Source organism: Leptonychotes weddellii, chromosome 5, assembly GCF_054177405.1.
Source record: "Leptonychotes weddellii isolate Sample4059 chromosome 5, ASM5417740v2, whole genome shotgun sequence".
Classification (NCBI taxonomy): domain Eukaryota; kingdom Metazoa; phylum Chordata; class Mammalia; order Carnivora; family Phocidae; genus Leptonychotes; species Leptonychotes weddellii.
Window position 1 is genome coordinate 148,912,550 of NC_138373.1, and position 18,616 is coordinate 148,931,165.

General features: G+C 52.0%; 1 protein-coding gene across 5 annotated transcripts; it reads left to right on the top strand.

Annotated features, from left to right (window-relative positions):
• The first annotated feature begins 2,077 nt into the window (after positions 1 to 2,077).
• Positions 2,078 to 18,460, top strand: APOL6 (apolipoprotein L6). Of its 5 annotated transcripts, none has more exons than XM_081822381.1 (5): positions 2,078 to 2,368; positions 3,121 to 3,171; positions 9,845 to 9,968; positions 14,326 to 15,160; positions 16,014 to 17,338. In XM_081822381.1, the coding sequence occupies exons 2-5, from the start codon at positions 3,165 to 3,167 to the stop codon at positions 16,077 to 16,079; spliced, it is 1,032 nt and encodes a 343-aa protein (XP_081678507.1). In that variant the 5' UTR covers positions 2,078 to 2,368; positions 3,121 to 3,164; the 3' UTR covers positions 16,080 to 17,338. The 5 variants fall into 5 exon arrangements, with proteins under 5 accessions (XP_081678507.1, XP_081678509.1, XP_081678506.1 ...); XM_081822383.1 differs by lacking the exon at positions 3,121 to 3,171 and adding an exon at positions 12,236 to 12,360 and having other exon boundaries at positions 2,158 to 2,368; XM_081822380.1 differs by lacking the exon at positions 2,078 to 2,368 and adding an exon at positions 18,338 to 18,460 and having other exon boundaries at positions 2,811 to 3,171; positions 16,014 to 16,112.
• Positions 18,461 to 18,616: the final 156 nt, after the last annotated feature.

The following is an 18,616-nucleotide window of genomic DNA, read 5'->3' on the forward strand; positions in this document are numbered from 1 at the left end:
CTCTCCTCTTCCCAGATACCAACACAGGTCCGGGGTTTTGCTTTTCTGTGCAAATCATAATTCAGGTCCACCTCTAGCGAATGGCCACGGGCCATTTGAGTCAATCCTGGTTTTAAGAACTTCTAAGAGAAAAAGGTGGACAGAGTTGTGACCAGTCTGATGTCATATACATTCAGGGCTGGTTGGGACCTGTGAGGCAAAAGAGGTCTTTTCTGGCCTTAATAAAAGAACCTAAGATTGGTCCCTAATACCTGTGGCCGAGACAGAATCCTGGGGTCTGACCTTCTTGTAATGTGGGACCCCCATCCCGGGGCGGCCTGAGCACAGGTCAGCAGGCTGGATCTGGGGGCCGAGCTGCCGGGGTGGGGGTGTGGAGGTCTGATCTCCTCACACGATCAGGCTGATCATGGCCATGGGGACTGCTCCTTCTCTCCCGGAAGACCTCTGGCCCCCCCCTGCAAACCCACCCACCCCGTGGCCAGCAACCCTTGTGCTCTGCATAGCCCAGGATGAGATGTGAGTTTGGTTTGTTCTGTGTCAGGCCAAACACTTGCTTTCTTTCCCATGGAATTTTAGCATCTAGAATGAGGATCTAGAACCTGAGACACCGGGTGGTGTGGGACATCCCGGCAGCCAGGGTTGGCCTTCTCCAGGCAGAGCCCTGGGCCTTGCTCTGCCGGCACTTCCTGAGAACCACATCGGAGATCCAGACCCACAGACAAGAAGAATGAGCAGCGTCATCCTTACTGATGGGGTCACAGGGACCTGGGTGGGGGTGGGGGTCGGGAGGGTGGTCTTGATGCACAGCAGGGGCAACAGCTAAATTAAGCCCCATCACCAGCCCTTTCCTTCTGTCCCCTCTGGCCCTTCCCAGCTCCACATCTCTGCCACCAGATCCCAGGAGCTCGCCCTCCTGCCTCAAAATGTGCTTCTCCCAGGGACTGAGTCTAGTCCTGTGCCAGGCCTACCCTATCATCTCTGGAGTTCTGGCGAATAAGCTTTTCTGCATCTCATCGGATTGGAGCCACACGTACTGTGAGCTGTGGAATTTAGGTTATGTGGGGCCAACAAAGGGTCACGGTGCCAGGAGGGAATGGCCAAGGAGAAAACATGACAAAGTTCAGGCCCTGCCCCGTGCCACCTAGTGGTGCGTATAAAAATGGACCCACTCAACAGTCAGCCTCATGAGAGAGCCAGGGAGAGACCAACCTACATTTTGTGTGGATGGCCTTCTTGGGTGCAAGTGGGGGTCTGGAAAGATCCATGGGGTTGGGGAGAGAATAAGGCTTAGGTCCAAAGCCATAGTAAAGGAGGCAAAATAATGGAGGTTTTTCAATCCCTAGGATCTCTGAATCACGGAACGTTAGATTCTAAGGATCATAGAGTCACAGCCAAGAAAAGGACCCTAGTTCATCCAGTGGGATTTCCTCATTTTACAGATGTGGGCAGGGATCTGGCGGTTTCAGGGCAAGCTTCATTCCTGAAGGATGGGCTCGTCCCTGTGAAAGACACTCCCTGTGAGGTCACAGGGGACCCCTCACCCCTCAGCCCCCAAGCCCCCTGGCCAGCCCGCTAGAGCTAACTTGCCCATCCATGCAGGGGAAGGGGCATGCCCACGGCCACAGCAGGAAGCGAGCAGAGCTGGGTCCACTGGCCCCCAGTCCGGCTCAGGCGGCCTCTGGATTTGTATCCTTGGCCATCACAGTGCTTCCTAGAGCCACCCACAGCAGTTCCTTGGATATGTAAATAAAGCCTCTGGGTCAGATGTCACCACCTCTGACCATGCAAGGAGGCAAATTTTGATGCCAGAGGGACCGCCCTTCTGCAAGCAAATTGCAAAGACTGCCCACTGGCTGTATTTTCCAGAAGCCCAAGTCTGGAGAGGTTAGCAGACATCTGAGATGGTTGGTTCTGTTGGAGCAGAACGGGGGGCTCAGCCAGGGATCTGCAGACCCACAGGATGCCCAGATCCCACCCCCCACCCCCACCCTCTTGGAGGATCAGCTGCTTGGCAAACTGATGCTTTGCAAAATGCCATCCAGGCGGTCCCTGGGCCAAATCAAGAGGAGCCCCTCTTTGGCACCTGACCCCTTCATAGAGAACAGTCATTGGTTGACTCATGCAGAAGAGCACCCCCTTTGTTTGGGCCTTATTTCTTCCTCCCTCCAATCTCACGGTTCCAGGGAGAACTTCCAGAAACAGTACACTGCTTTTGCTATGGGAGAAGGATTGTGCCCCAGGCTGGGGAATCAGAGAACCTCATTGCCCCGGCCACAAGGAACCAGTGGGACGTGGGACACAAGGAGTCTTCTTACTGGATCTGGAGGGGGAGACGTCCTTACATCCATAGTCCTGGAACCAGAAGGATGTGAGTTGGAATAGGCCTGAGGTTCTGTTCTCTCTGCTATGGAAAAAGCCTACCTACACCGGGACTGAATGAGGCTGGTGCCCCAAAAGAAACACAGAGCTGGGGAAAAGGAAAGAGAGAGAGAGAAACCTATGACCATGATGAGGTCCCTAATCTCAGGACCTGAAGGTTCAGGAGTGGCCTGAAACCTATAGATTTCCCTTTGATTCCATGAGCTAGATCAACAGCTCACAAACATTCTACCTACGACCCATTGCACTCTGCAATCCAGAACACACACACAAGTACGGGATGAAAGGTATATAATTTTCATGAAGCAATATTTATACCATTATTATGTGTGATACATTCTTTTTTTTTAAAGATTATATTTATTTATTTGAGAGAGAGAGAGTGAGCATGAGCGGGGAGGAGGGGCAGAGAGAGAGAGAGAGAGAGAAGCAGACTCCCCGCTGAGCTCAGAGCCCGAAGCAGGGCTCAATCCCAGGACCCTGAGATCATGACCTGAGCCCCTAACCTATAGGATCTGATGCCATCTCAGGGGAGACAGTGTCGGGACTGAATTAAATTGCAGTCAGTCACCTCTCTGGTGTCAGAGACTTGCTCGCTGGTGTGGGGGAAACGTGCACGTTGGAAGCAGGTGCAGAGTTGTACTCTCCCGGCACAGGGCTCCGACGCAATGTTCTGCACTGGGCAGTTCCCATCCCTCCAAACCCCCATTCACAGAAATCTGGATTTTTCTTGCGGGGCAGGAGAAGGAAGGGGAACACGTCCTCAAGAGTGTCTCAAGGATCCCATGAAAGGTGAGTCTTGTCTGTGTGTATAAAGCGGTAACAGTGACATGCATACCTGGTGCTGGTCTTCCCATTGTCAAGATGAACTCATTGGACCCTTGCAGGAACCCGGGAAAGGGTGCTTGCTGGAGGGTTCGGAGGACAAGCAGCAAGGACCGGGTTCAGTGTCTTTCTGCCGTGTGACCACTGCCCCACTGCTCCCCTCCGTCGAGGCCCTGGGGATTCCGGGGCTGATTGCAGGCGAAGCCGTGGGGGCAGGGATGGAACTTTCACTACGTTTGGCAAATTGTGCTCCCCGGGCACGGGAGGAGGGAAGAGATCCCCAGAACCCAGGAGTTTCAGGCTCAGTGCGTACCTTAAGGCCCCTTCTCCCCAACATACGACGGTCGCCACCTGAGCAAGGGCTGCCCAAGGATCACAAGAATGCCTTTTGGGCTGTGAGCACTGGAGCCGTGGTTTAGGATTTTTCTAACAGTGGCCCTAAAGCATCCTGCTCTGAGGGGCCCAGCTGGAGGCAGGTGTGCCCATGTTCCTACTGCCGGCTGCCTCGGGGTTGGGGAAGCCGGTCAGCAGCTTGGGTATCTTCCATGTGCAATCCCGGGGGCCTCCCTGGCCGCTCTGGGAAGGAAGAGAGAGTGCCTGTTGTCGGGCTGGGGGATGGAGGGAACAGGAAGTTAGTGTTTAATGGGGACACAGTTTCTTTCAGTTTTGCAAGATGAAAAGCTCCCTGGGGTGGATGCTGGGTGTGTGTAGGGAGGGGGCAGGGGGTGAGGCCGCAGGACCACGTAAACGTACTCCCCGCCACTGAACTGTGCCCTTGGAAGTGACTACGATGGTTGATTTTGTGTAGAACTCTCCCATAGAACTTGCTGTTCTTTGCTCCGAGCTTGCTCATTAGCTGCAGACAGGCACTCAGAACTGTCTCCAGAACATCTTCATCACCTCCAAAAGAAACCCCACAGTCATTAACAATCTCTCCCCATTCCTCCCTCCCCGGGGCCCCTGGAAGCCACCATTCATTCTCCTTTCTGTCTCTATACTCCTGCCTACTCTGGAAACGCCCTATAAATGGAATCACACTCTGTGTGGTCCTCTGTGCCTGGCTTCTCTCACTCAGCATGATTGTAAGGTTCATCTGTGTTGTAATATGTGCCAGTATTTGTCTCTTTTTCATTGCCAAATAATATTCCATTGTATGGATGGACCATGTTTTATTTAGCCATTCACCAGTAGGTGGACATTGGGTTGTTTGCACTTTTTGGCTATTATGAATAATGCTGCTGTGAACATCCATGCCCAAGTTTGGGATACATGTTTTCATTTCTCTTGGGTATATATCTGGGATTGAAATTGCTGGATTATAGGGTACTTCTATGTTTACCTTTTTTTTTTTTTTGGACCCAGAAAAGGATGCGTTTACTTAACAAAATCCTAACTTTTTGGACCAAAATCCATTTTTCTGACTTTTTAAAAATTGAAATAAAATACACAGGACATAGAATTAGCTATTTTTTAAAAAGATTTATTTATTTATTTTAGGGGGGCTAAAGAGAAAGAGAGAAGTGAGGGAGGGGCAGAGGAAGAGGGAGAGAGAGAAACCCAAGAAGACTCCCCCGTTGAGTGCAGAGCTCAATGTGGGGCTCGATCTCGCAACCCATGAGATCATGACCTGAGCTGAAAGCATGAGTCAGACATTCAAATGACTGAGCCACCCAGGCACCCCAGAATTAGGTATTTTATTTATTTATTTATTTTTAAAGATTTTATTTATTTGAGAGCGAGAATGAGAGACAGCATGAGAGGGAGGAGGGTCAGAGGGAGAAGCAGACTCCCTGCCGAGCAGGGAGCCCGATGCGGGACTCGATCCCGGGACTCCAGGATCATGACCTGAGCCGAAGGCAGTCGCTTAACCAACTGAGCCACCCAGGCGCCCAGAATTAGGTATTTTAAAGTGAACAATTCAGTATTGAGTACATTCGTAATGTCGTGCAACCATCACTTCTCCCTGGTTCCCGAATGTTTTCAACACCCCCAAAAAGAAACCCCAAACCCATTAAGTGGTTACTCCCCAAGCCCTTGTCCTCTGGTCTCTCTGGCAACCACCAACCTGCTTTACGTCTCTATAAACTTATCTGTTTTAGATATTTCATGTAAAAGGAATCATCCAATGTGTGGCCTTTTGTGCCCGGCTTCTTTCATTTAGCGGCAGAAGGCCTTTGGGGTTCAATCACATTGTGGCATGTCTTGGCACTTTATTCCTTTTTATGGTGAATAAAATTCCATCGTATGTATATGCCATGATTTATGTATCTATTCATCCACTGATGGTATATTTACTGTTCTGAGGGACTACTAGACTGTTTTGGGGGACTGTTGTTGACACAGGTGGTTGGCTGTGCTCATCAAAAGAAGTAGTATCATATTGCCAACATGCCCTGGGGGAGGGAGATTCCCATGCCCTAGGTCCGTGCCGGCTTGCCCTAACCAGGGGGAAGCTGCTGGAAGCCTAACCCCACCTGATTCCGGAACATGTGAAGCTTAGGGTCTACCCTTTGGAAAGGACTCCAACCTGATGAGGAGCTGGCCGAAGGCAAGGGGATAAAGGAATGGGTAATTTAGGAAGGAAAGTCACAAATACCCGCCATGATGTTGAGCTAATTCTCATGAAGCCCTTGGAACAGCACTGGCACATGGCAAGTACTCAGTAAATTCTAGCTCTAATGATTACTACCAATATTATTACTAATATTTTTGAAGCTGGCCAAAATATTGTGAATGCCAGTTTCATAAAAAGATTATAACCAAAAGATTGCAACTCCCTGCTTGCTGTGTCAGCATGATTTTTCAGAATTTTCCTTCCCTTTCCTCCTCATTCCCTTTCTTATCTACTAAGGGTGGTTAGATTTACCACTGAGGTCATAGATTTGAGAATATCAATAAGGGTTGTGGTAGAACGAGAGAAGGCTGGACACCCTGGGTCCACTGGGTAGATCCGTTGCCTGCAGATACAACCCCTGGGTGTGACTTCTGGTGCAACTCTTGGGGAGGACTGGGGACATCCAGAGCTCTATCTGGGTTGTCGCAGCTCATAAAGAAGGCCTTCTTCAGTCCTATACCTGGAAGGACGGTGTGGGGGGGGGGGAAGCACAGTGCAAAGGATGGGATGCAGAGGACACCTATTGCTTTTGCCTGCCCAACATCCTTTCTTGGCTGATTCTAGGAACAGCGCCCCCTTCCTTTGGGTAACTGCCTCTGCTCTACCCCAGGGGGTTCTGGTGGGCGCACTAACAAGCCTCACCTCCACGCCTCCCAGCCTGTTAGAGCCTGAATGTCTGTGCCCCCCACCCCAGATTCACACGTTGGAATCCTACACCCCATGTGATGGTATTTGGAGGTGGGGCCTGTGGAAAGTGATTAGGTCGTGAGGGTGGAGATTTCAGGAGCAGCATGGGTGTCCTTCTAAAAGAAACCCCACAGCTCCCCGGCCCCTTCCACGGGTGAGCACACAAGGAGAAGTCAGCAGTCTGCAACTCCGCAGTGGGTCTTCACCAGAACTCGCCCATATTGGCGTGAGGTGATCTCAGACTTCTGACCTCCAAAACCTCCACAGTTTTTTGTTGTAGCAGCCCCAAGAGGACTAAGCCACACTCCCAAACACACCCAGTGACCTCCGCTAGGCCAACCAGATTCTCTCGAAGGATCACAAAACTTGAACAGACAAGAAGGGGCAGGTGGTTGAGTCACGTGATGGAACGAGCCTCCCGAGTCGTCCCCCGGCTCCTGATGGGCTACTGGCGGCCTGCTCCCTGCCCTCTCCCAGGCCCGGTGGTTTTGCTGCACGTTTGGAGCTGGAGCTGCTTCGAGGGTGTTCCAGAAGATTCTTAAGTTACATTAGCCTGAATCAATCTCTAGGGCTTGTGTTCAAACCACAGCTCCAGGCAGCCCAGAGGTGTCTGGCTGTCAGCTCCCTAATTCTCCAGCACCAGGGACTGTGGCCAGGTCCCCAGCAGGGAGGGCAACCTGGAGGGCCTGCCTTCGAGCACCAGACTAACTGGCTGGCATTCCTACCATCCTCATTTAGGTCACAAAAGGGAGGCCCTGGCTGGTTTGTTGGATAACAGAGAAACTCTCTAAGCCCTTGATGAGAGCAAAGGGGATGCTTTTGAAACAGTTCCAGTGTATAGTTCCCTTTTTCTTTTTTAATATTTTATTTATTTAGTTGAGAGAGAGCGAGAGAGCGAGAGAGAGCATGAATGGGGGGGAGGAGAGGGAGAAGCAGGTTTCCAACGAACAGAGAGCCTGATGCGGGGCTCAATCCCAGGACCTTGGGATCATGACCTGAGCCGAAGGCAGATGCTTAACTGACGAGCCAGCCAGGTGCCCCTATATTTCCCTTTATCTGTGCGACATCTCCCTCCCCGACCCCCTTTGCCGTCAATTTCTCAAGGAATGAGAACAAAGGACAAGAAGTCCTCAGGATAGGGTGGGGGGGGGGCACGGACCTGACCTTAGAGAAGTCCCTACAGAGAGGGGTGTAGGGAGAAACCTTCCAGGATTGGAAGGGCAACAGGCAGAGGGAGGGACAAGAGCAATAAGGCAATCAGACTCGGGCAGAAGTGGTAGGAAAAGTCCGCCTGGGGGAAGGAAGGAGGCAGGCAGCCGGAGCAGAGAGGTCTGGGGCAGGGGCAGCAGCTAGAGAAGCCCCAGTGGTGCGTGTCTGGGTCAAGGAAGGGGCTGGACCACCTCCTCCCCTGCCCCCAGGTCTCCCCAGCTCGTCCTCCCCCCACCCTGCCCCCTGCAGTTCCCCAGGGCCTGAGCAAGGCCTGCAAGGTGGGACGTGGGCCCAGCGCATGGGAGCCTGTTCCACGGGTGTGTGGGCCGGAGGCTGGTGTGGCTGCAACCAGAGCCCGGGGGCCGCCACCAAGCCAACAGCCAGCTGGATGGGCTTCCCCAGCCGGAGGCAGCTGCCGCCTGATGGGATGGTGGGACACAGGAGGCCTCTGGGCAGGCCAGGGAGACCCCAGAGGCACAGCACAGGCATCCCCACCCAGGTGCCCTCTCAGGAGGCTGCAGACTTTCAAGGGGAGAGGGAAAGCCCTGATGCCCAAGTCGGGTCCGAATTTGCCTGAACATTCCCCTGCCGAGTGACCAACTTGACCCAACACTGTGTATTTGAAATTGCAAGAGACCGAGGGAGCGTAAGGTAAGTTTGTTCTTGTCAGCAGGCTTGGGGCCCCCGAGGAAGGGGAGGTGCGGTTTACGAAATGAAGCAGCTCTGTCCTCTTGCTTGGCTGGGTGACACACCACATGTTTTCTGTCTCACCCCAGAAGCGGCGTTTGCTGCATGTGACATTCTTTTGCTCGCCCCGCGTCTCTTAGGGGGGTCTTGCTTCACCAGCGCCGCCGTGGTAAACACCACCCTAGTCCAGTGGCCGGCTTGGTCTCTGAGGCTCCCAGGCCCTCAGGGGAGGCCTCGGCATCTGGGACTGTTGCCAGGGAAAACCACAGGGAGGCCAGAGGGCGGCTGCCCCAGTTGGAGGACAGCCTCTGTCCAGAGTGCACGAGGCCAGGACACCAGGGCCCCTCAGGCCCCTCCAAGTCCCAGCTCAGCAGCCCACCGGCCTCTCATCCCTCCTCCCTGCTCGGAGGGCCCTGGGGGACGCCCACAGAGCCGGTGTGGCCTTCGGGAGGGCTGGGGAGTCAACCCAGGGCTTTCTGCCTTATCGACGTGCACAAACCACACGGCCCACACTCCCACACACACACACACACACACACACACACACACACACACACACACATGGAGACACAGATCTCAGCCCATGACTGCGCAGGTTATTCCTACAGACATGGAGGCTAGAACTGGGTGACCATGGGCAAGCCACTGACCCATGCCACTCCCCCCCGCCCCCCAGGGTCTCAGTTTCGCCATCTGCAACTCGGGAGACTCACAACCACAATTCTGTACTCAAACCTTCGGGGCCAGGTGTGTTTCAGAGTTTCCCATGGTCTGGATTTGGGGAAAGGTTCTGCAAAGGTTTTGCAACCCCCTCGCCGCCCTGTTTGGTCACACGCTACTATTTCTCAGGGAAACCACAAAGATGCGAATGAAGCGGGATATGCAAGAACCATGTCCTTGCACCCGGGCGGGTCAGGGTCAGGTCCCTCCACCACACGAATTACCGAAACGGGTCTCAGATTCCAGCGACTTCTGCAAGTCACGGTTACAGATCTGAGGCATCGGCCCTCGCCTGTCCCCAGCTCAGAGGGAGGGAGAGCCAGGTAACAGAACCCACGGCAGCCACCGGTGACGCATCTGTGGGGCGCTCAGTCCACGCTGGGCGCTGAGGGACTCGCTCCTCACCACGGCTCTGAGCCGCAAGAACTATTTTGAGACCCATTTCACAGCTGGGGAATCGAGGCCAAGCACTGGTGAGGAACAGCTCCCCGTGGTCCCCTAGACTGAGTCCTCGCCTTACTGGCCACTGGCCTGGCGCCCAGCACACAGCGAGGGCAGGGCGAGGGGGGCTTGGGCCTCCGCCCACAGTTCTGCTGCTTTGCTTCACTGCACAGCTAGAAGAGAAAGAGGCAAAGAAGGAAAGCAAAAGTGAAAACCATTTCTCAGTAAGCCCTGCTCTTCCCGGAAATGTTGCTTCAGTTCATACCATTTCCGTGCCTGCAGAGCCCAGACTCAGGTTCTCAGCTGACTCAGAAGAGGTCTGCAGAGCTTCGGGCTTTCCCCCTGGGCAGCAGAACCTGCTGGAGACTCTGCTGCAGCCCCCCGCCGGACCAGAGGCCCCAGAGAGGTAAGGACAGAGCGCAGGGTGGGGTCCTCCTGTCCCTGGGCACCCGAGCCCTCAGCGAGACAGCAGGCGGAGGAGCGAGGCTGTAGGCACTTGGCTCAGGACAGAGAGCTGGGACCAGGGCCACCGGGGTCCACATCCCCGTCCTGTCAGGGCTCTGGCCTCGGGAAAGGCCTGAAGCTCAACTTCTTTGATGGTAAATCAGGGTAGGATTCTCTCTTCCTGGGCTGTTTGAAGTTTAAGTGGAAACAGGATTACGAAGGTGATGGGACAGACCAAGTTACATCTCACCTCTGCTGGCTGGGGACGCCCCTCCCCCGACCGGTGCTAGACTGGGAGGACTTTTTTTCTAAGTTCTTTCAGAAGTAGAGAGGGAGAGAAAGATGACCGGGAGAGAGAAGGCATAGCTCAGGTATCATTTCTGACATACACTCTGAGGCCAAGCACCAAATATAGGAGAAGAGATGAGAGAGGATGTGTCCCTTTCCTCAGGCAGCCGGAATAAAAGTGCCACCAACTGGGTGGCCTAAAATAATGGAAATGGATTCCCTCCCAATCCTGGAGGCCAGAGTCTGAAATCAAGGTGCCAGAGAGGTCGTCCTCCAGCTAAAGGCTCTCGGGAAGAATCAATCCTTGCTCACCTCTCACAGCCTCTGGTGAATCAAGCAAGCCTGACCTTATGACAACTTAACCCCCATCTCTGCTTCTGTCATCACGCACCCGTCTCCCGTGTGTCTGTGTCCTTTCCTTGTAAGGAGTCATTGGAATTAGGCTCCCCCCCACCCCGCCTCCCCCAAACTAGGATGAATTCATCTCAAGATCCTTAACTAATTATATCTTCAGGAACATGATTTCTAAATAAGGTCACATTGTGAGGTTCCAGGGAGACGCGAATTGGAGGGACACCACTATTCAACCTGCTAGCGGGGACAGTCTTTAAAAAAAATTAAGGCATCACAGGCAGGTATATGGCAAAAGTGATTGATAGAAAGTATAAAAGGATGAAGCATGAAAAGCAAGCTTCCCTCTCATCCCTGACCCCCAATCCAATCAGTGTTACTAGTTTCTGGTCTCTACAAACATGTGTGTCTTTCTTCAATGCAAATGGGAGCACACTATACAGAATCCTATACCCTGCCTTCTCATGTACCAATGTGCACTGGAGAGCCTTCCCTCTGTTTATATGGATTTGCCTCATTTGGTTAAATGACTGCATACTATTTCGTTGTTAGATAAACCACATACTTAACTAGTCCATTTGGGGTGGTTTTCAGACTTTTCTTTTTTCTTTCTTTGCTTCCTTCCTTCCTTCCTTCCCTTCCTTCCTTCCTTTCCTTTCCTTCTTTTCCTTTCCTTTCATTCCTTCCTTCCTTTTTTTTTTTAACTATGAATTATGCTTGCTTTTTGCTTCCTTTTTGTATCTGCATGTTTGCCTGGTTCTTTTTTTAAAAAAGAACCTTCATATTTTAGAATAGTTTTAGATCTACAGCAAAAGTGAGGGGAAAGTACAGAGATTTCCCATACGCCCCCTGGCTCCCCCCACCCCCCCAGCCACGCACAGCACTCCCCCCACCCTATCAACATCCCAGACCAGAATGGGACACTTGTTATAGCTGGTGAGCTTACCTTGACACATCATTATCAACCAGAGTCCATAGTTTACATTGGGGTTCTCTCTTGGTGTTGTGTATTTTATGGGTTTGGGCAAATGTAAAATGACATGTATCTATCCACCATTGCAAGAGCTGACAGAATAGTCTCCCTGCCCTAAAAACCCTCCCTGCTCTGTCTATTCCTCATTCCCTCCCGCCAGCCCCTGGCAACCACGGCTCTTTTTACTGTCTCCAGAATTATGCCTTTCCCAGAATGTCCTGTAGTTGGGATCACACAGAACGTAGCTTTTTCAGACTGGCTACTTTCACTTAGTAAAATGCATTTAAGGTTCCCCCAGGTCTTTTCATGGCTTGATAGCTCATTTCTTATAGTGCTGAATCATAATAATACTCCTTTATCTGGCTGGACCACCGTTTGTTTCCTCACTACTGAAAGACATCTTCATGGTCTCCAAGTTTTGGCAATTATGAATAAAGTTTCTATAAATAGAATATATATTGCGACACCGCACTATAAAATGTACTGGCGGTCGTTTGCAAATATTTAGTATATTGTCAGTATTTCATTATTACTTTGATTTCACATAACCTAAAATCCCGCCGCAAACCTTGAACTTCGCATGGTTTCCTGGCACCTGCAGTAACCTTGTTTTCCAGGTGTCCAAGCAGAACGTTGCACCAGTGACTCACGAGGGCACCTCTAATTCTCCCATGGACCAAATGAGCTCAACTCTGGGGCGGCAGGAGCCTCTGGACAACGAGGCAGGGACAGAATGCCCAAGGTAAGGTGGAGAGCTTTGTCCCTGGGGAGGGCGGCTTCTGCTGAAATGCTCCAGGCATCCTCCTGCAATGCGACGGGGAAACAAATATGCCACGGCCTACACTGAATATTTTGGAAAGAAGGCCAGATCAGTCAGGTGCCCGACATCGGGCAATAGGCCTGGAAGGGCAGAAACTGCCCCGCTCATAGAGGGGAGGCCCGTGAGGCCTCAGCCATTACTGAAAGAGCCCATTGGTGTCACTGCATTGAAGAATTCAGGCCCAATGAGCCGCGGATCAGCAGACGTCACCCCACCAGCTTCCAGCACAATGCGGACAGTCAACAGATGTTCGCTGAGCGAGCCAGGGGAGCTTATGCGAGGTGGTGCCTTCTAGAGCTGGACCACCACGCTGTACCTGTCCCCCGTGAGATGGCGGCAGCAGGAAATGCCCACATCGGAGACATTCGGGTTCATTCAAAAGCACAAGAAGTCTAACTCCCATTCTCTCTCAACCATGTTAAAGACAAAACTCAGTAGTGGACGCAAAGTGGGGTAGTCAATCTCTGTACCTCCTTGTCCTTTCGTCTCCTTGTCCCCGCTCCCTTGAGGAAACACAAGGGCATGGAGGGCTGGGTTGTGGCATCGCAAAGGTTAGGGGTCCTCAGCCATGTCCTCCCTCCTAGCCTTCATCCCTCCCCTTATCCCTGCAAGCCCCTGGCAACCTTCTGCTCTGTGAACTGATTTACAGCTGCTGATTAACTGATCATTGGGCCTAAATTCATTCGTTATTAATGCTAAGGGGTTTCCTTGGAAGTATATTTGGTTTTTTACCTCTTCCATTGAGAAATTGTGTGTGTGTGTTGAGAGAGAGAAAGATATTAAAAGATGTATATATATATATATACACACTTCAGTGAGGAATTCCTGACATCAGCTGACACAGGAGAGAAAAACTGCCCAGAATGGCGGTGGGCTTGGAGCTCCATCTTCATCTCACGCATCCCTTCGCGCAAGTCCCCTTTCCTCTCTGGGCTTCTGTTCCTTCCGCTGAAAAGTAAAGGTGGTAGCTTGTACCCTGGCTAGGGCTCCTTCCAGTTCTGAGTCTCTCCTCTGGGCCAGGGAATCCGTCATCACTGGGCCTCCTAAGCTCACCCTGAAGGAGATGCACCAACAGCCCTTGGTTTGAGGAAAGTGCCCGAAGGAGTCGGTTTGCTCCTCCCTGATACTGTTCTCCCATAAAGGCCAAACTCCTCTGGGGTGACAAAGATCCCTTAATACTTTGTACTGTGAGACACTGGGGAGGAGATGCCCTTTGTCCCTGACATCTTCCATGAAGGACCCAACCCATCTGCTTGAGTCGTCAAGTAAAACTGGCGAAGTACCAAGGAGAACCTTCAGAATATTAGTGATAATTTACTTCAGCCCTCTCGGTGTTCAAATCCAGATGGAGGCAAAGGCCACCACAGCAGCCAAACTCAAGGCCGTGGGAGTGTAGGCTGCATTGTACAATATGGCGCATCCTTCCTCTGACTCACCTCTACAAATACAGGACCCTCAACCTGGTCTCCTCTTTCTCCTGCTTTTCCCACACCTGCCCCTCCATTAGTCCCAGGTTCTTTATCTTGACTCAGATCTTAGCATTTCCTCACTGTCCCTCCTGGGTGACAGTCTCTTTGAACAAGGCTGAACATGTCCCCCGGGACTAATCTACCTTCTCCATCTCTTAGGCAAGGCTGTGTTTCTCCCATTTGTCCCTCCAGAAGTCTCTACTATGTGTGTTTCTTCTCTTCATGGAAGCAGCAGCTCCCAACAATGCTCTGGGACTCTCCATGGCCGGGTGAGAGGTAACAGAGGTGTCAGGGAGATGCAGGAAGAATTCAGAGGCAGGAGTGGCAAGAACACCCAGAAACCACAATGAGCCTGACTAAGAATGTGACTTTCTCATCAGGGAGACTTAAGCAAAACCTTTCTTTTGCTCACCCACAGAGACCAGGATGACAGTCTTCTGTGTGAGGATGTGCAGCAACAAGATGAGGATCTGTCAGCTGAAGAAATAATATTTTTGAAAGAGTTTCCCATCATCAAGGAAGAGCTAGAAGTGGACATCAAGAAGCTCCATGCCCTTGCAGATGACATCAACACAACCCACAGAACATTCACCAAGACCAACATGTTGGCCACCTCCATCACTGTGGTCTCAGACACCATGGGCATCCTGGGTCTGGTCCTCGCTCCATCAACAGTAGGAGGAAGTCTGGTGCTCTCTGCTGTTGGTAAAGTTTTGGGGACAGCAGCCGGGTTCACCAGCATCTTCACCAATGTTATGGAACACTTTCAAAATCAAAAAGCCCAAACTCAAGCCGGCACCCTAGTGTCTACCCATAACCATGAGGTCGAGGAGGCTCAGGGAAAGACGGTCTTCTATATCACGAGTGTCGGAAAGAAGGCCTATGATTGTGGAAGTAACATCAAGGATGTTAAGAGGAACATCCATGCCTTTCAGATAGCCAGAGCCCACCCGCGTCTGGCCACTGCTGCCAAGCGTCTCCTGACCACTGGCCAAGTCTCGGCCCGAAGGAGCATGCAGTTGCAAAGGGCCTTTAAGGATACAGCAGTGCTGATAAAGAAAAATGCTCGCATGCTGTGTAGTGCTATGGCCGGCTTCTCCCTCTGCCAGGACGTGGTCACCCTCCTGACCGACTGGAAGCAACTGAAGGAAGGAGAAGGAAGCAAGATGGCAGAAGAGCTGAGGGCCCACGCGCGGGAGCTAGAAAGGGAGCTGACAGAACTTACCCAGCTCTATGAGAGGCTGCAGCAGCAGGTGAGGCTGACATCTCCTTCGTGGGTAGGGCTGGAGGGAGGGGAGAAGCTTTAACCGGGGCTGATGGGCACCAAGGTTTAAAGAAAGGGAGTTAAGGGAGCCGGCATGTGTGTGTGTGTGTGTGTGTGTGTGTGTGTGACGTTTGCTTGGATGTTCCTGAGGATTTGGGGCACCTGGTGGTCCGGGGGGTCCAAATGATGTCAGGTGCCTCTTGATGATAATGGCGCCTCTCCTGGACAGACCTGGTCATGCCTTCGATTTCTCTCTCATTGCTCCTTGAGGTCCATGGGCTGGGAAGAGGGTCTTCCCAGGTGTACAACAGAGAGCACTGAGCCACAGGGAGCATTACAGACTGAAATGTGTCCCTGAACCTTCATAGGTTGAAGCCCCAGAGTGACTATTTGGAGGTGGGGCCTTTGGGAGGCGACTGGGGCTGAATCAGGTCATAGGAAGGGGTGATCCTATGAGACTGGTGTCCTTCTAAGAGGAGGAGGGAATACAAGAGGGCTCTCTCTTTCTGCCTGCACCCGCACAGAGGGAAAGTCCGTGGGAGAACACGGCGAGAAGGTGGCCATCTCCAAAGCCAGGGGGGAGGGCTCACCAGAAACCCAACTGGCCGGAGCCTCCAGAACTAGGAGAAAACACATTCCCCTTATATAAGGCACCCAGTCTGTGCTATTCCGCTAGGGCAGCCCCAGCTGACGAAGACAGGGAGCTTCAGTGACTCGCCAAGTGCTCACAGCTAGGGGGTGGCAGAGTCAGGATACAAAGCCAGGAAGCCTGCCGGCAGAGGCTGCCCCCCGAGCCCTCCCTTGCAAGCCCTCTTGTGACTGGTGTTTTTGTTTCTTTACAGAAACTCTTCCAAGAGAAAAGGCCCAGGAGCTCATCTTCGGGCGGAGCCACGGGGTCTCTGGCTTGACCTCCAGGCAGGCGTGGGGAAGCAGGACCTCAGGTGACAGGAGAGGACTCTGAGCAGAATTAAAAGGGGACAGGGTGGGGGCGGGCTGGGTTGGCAGAGGCGATGCCTAGGACTTAGCAATCGGGAGGTCCAACTGGGGCCTGAGGGCGCGGTCAGCTAGTGAGTGTGGTGAGGTCCATCTGTCCTGCCTCTCCTTCACCACCCTGCTTCTTCATTGTCCCCCATCCCTTCTCTAGGGCGCCGCCTCTTTCCCGCTGCTTCTCCGGTGCCCCATTCACTCACGCGCACACAGTAGGTCCTCATGAAGCATGTGTCGATTGGTGTGGGCTCTATATTAAATGCAGAGGATAGGACAGGAGGGTCCCTGAGGTGAGGGGCATCTTGTGCTTACCTTTCCGTGGCCAGCTGCCTGCTCTGCTCCCTTCCTCCGGCACCCAGGGTAATGCTGGGTAAGACCTGGGTTTGCACACAACAGGACGTCACTGGAAACTGCTCGACCAGATTCCATTAGGAAAGAGAGAGGCCCAGGAGCCCTTCTCTCCTCCCCGAGTTCAGAGCAATTTAGGATTCCTCAGAAACTGTGAGGACCTCTCCAGGCTTCCTGCATCACCTATCTTCAACCTACTTCTTTCTTATGTTTTAGCTGCTGTTTTGAAAGCAGCGCATGGACATTAAATACAACTTTTTAAAAATTCAGGCAGGGGCGCCTGGGTGGCTCAGTCGGTTAAGCATCTGCCTTTGGCTCAGGTCATGATGGAGCCCCGCATCCGGCTCCTTGCTCAGCTGAGAGCCTGCTTCTCCTTCTCCCTCTCCCTCTGCCTTCTGCTCCCCCGCTTGTGCTCTTTCTGTCAAATAAATAAATAAAATCTTAAAAAATAGTAAAATAAAATAAAATTCAGTCAAGTAAAACATAGGAGTTAGAAATAATGCATCAACTGGGCGCCTGGGTGGCTCAGTTGTTAAGCATCTGCCTTCGGCTCAGGTCATGGTCCCAGGGTCCTGGGATCAAGTCCCAAATCAGGCTCCCTGCTCCGCGGGAAGCCGGCTTCTCCCTCTCCCGCTCCCCCTGCTTGTGTTCCCTCTCTCGCTGTGTGTCTCTCTGTCAAATAAATAAATAAAATCTTAAAAAAAAAAGAGAGATAATGCATCAACCAAGGGTGACGACTTTTGGCAGTCTGGTGTAGAATGTTCAAGTGCCTGCCTTCCGTACTTGTCCTGAGACTGCCCGCTGGGGACCCTCCCCCAAGGCTGCGTTACATCCTAGATTTTTTTCTGCAACCCAGAGTTTTCTCTCTCTCATTCTCAATTCCCTCCTTTGCCTACAGATCTAGAACTTTCTAGGTTGCTATTTTCACTTCACAATATTTTCCTACCATTCTCTATTTCACTTAGTTTTTATAGACTTCTTTTATGTTACGAAATATTCTCTTGATTATATATACAATCTTTTAAATTAGACATATGTTAGTCATCACTTTCTGTTTTAGGTAGCCAAAAGCCACGCAAACTGGCTTACACAAAAAAGGGAGTTTATTGACTCCTGTGCTTAGACAGCTTAGGGGTACAGCGTGTCTGGATCCAGAGGACAAAAAGGATGTCATCAGGTATTTGCCTTTCCATTTCTCAGGCAGGCCTGCACCAGGTTCAGACAAGAACCCTCCCCCAAGCCTCCCCCCCGCAACCCAGTGTACCCCATTCCCACTGGGTGCTCCCAAAGGGAAAGGGGCGGGGCAGAGGCCCAGGGGCCGCTCTGATTGGTCAGGACTGGGTCACGTGCCTTTGCCTGTGCTGGATGGGGCCTGAGCGGTGGGCGCTGTAGGGTACGGGAAGGGAGAAAGGAGCCAGAAGAGGAAAAGCAAGGGCTACACTAGATGCCTTCCGCTTTCAGGGACATTTAGATTATTTCAAAAAAATTTTTTTATGCATAGTGGTAAAATGAATATCTGTGTGCCAAAAGCTTATTGCATTATTATTACGATTTCTTTTCTTAAAATAGAGTCCCTGAATGGGGATCCCTGAATAAAGAAGGACCCTATGACGGGAAAGGAGGAGTCTCCACCTACCCCCCCCCCCAATTACAGTAGTGAAATATATCATGGGAAACGGGAAAGATTTAAAGCGTGGAGGGGAAAGAGAGCCACTGTCCCCATTTCAGACCACAGCCTGCCAGTCCCATTTCCCACATCTTACCCTCGCGGGGGTTAAATAGTTGCCATGCCACTGTGCTTCCTGCTTTTGCTGTTCTCATTTCTTCTCAGAAGTTCTTCAGGAGCAGAATGATGACAGAAAAAACTCTCTGAAGGCCTGAGATACGCGGGAAGCCATTTGAGATTTCCTTCCAAGTCAATGTGACTGTTAGAAACTTTGTTCAAATCCAAAGCCTGGGCGCCTGGGTGGCTCAGTTGGTTAAGCAACTGCCTTCGGCTCAGGTCATGATCCTGGAGTCCCGGGATCGAGTCCCGCATCGGGCTCCCTGCTCAGCAGGGAGTCTGCTTCTCCCTCTCCCGCTCCCCCCTCTTGTGCTCTTTCTCTCTCTC

Bases quoted from the DNA above. Each gene is read 5' to 3' on its own strand.
- APOL6 (XM_081822380.1), top strand. From the start codon at position 3,048: ATGTTCTGCACTGGGCAGTTCCCATCCCTCCAAACCCCCATTCACAGA. The intron at 3,172-9,844 runs GTGAGTCTTGTC...CCGTGCCTGCAG, and splicing joins TCTCAAGGATCCCATGAAAG to AGCCCAGACTCAGGTTCTCA. The intron at 9,969-14,325 runs GTAAGGACAGAG...GCTCACCCACAG, and splicing joins GGACCAGAGGCCCCAGAGAG to AGACCAGGATGACAGTCTTC.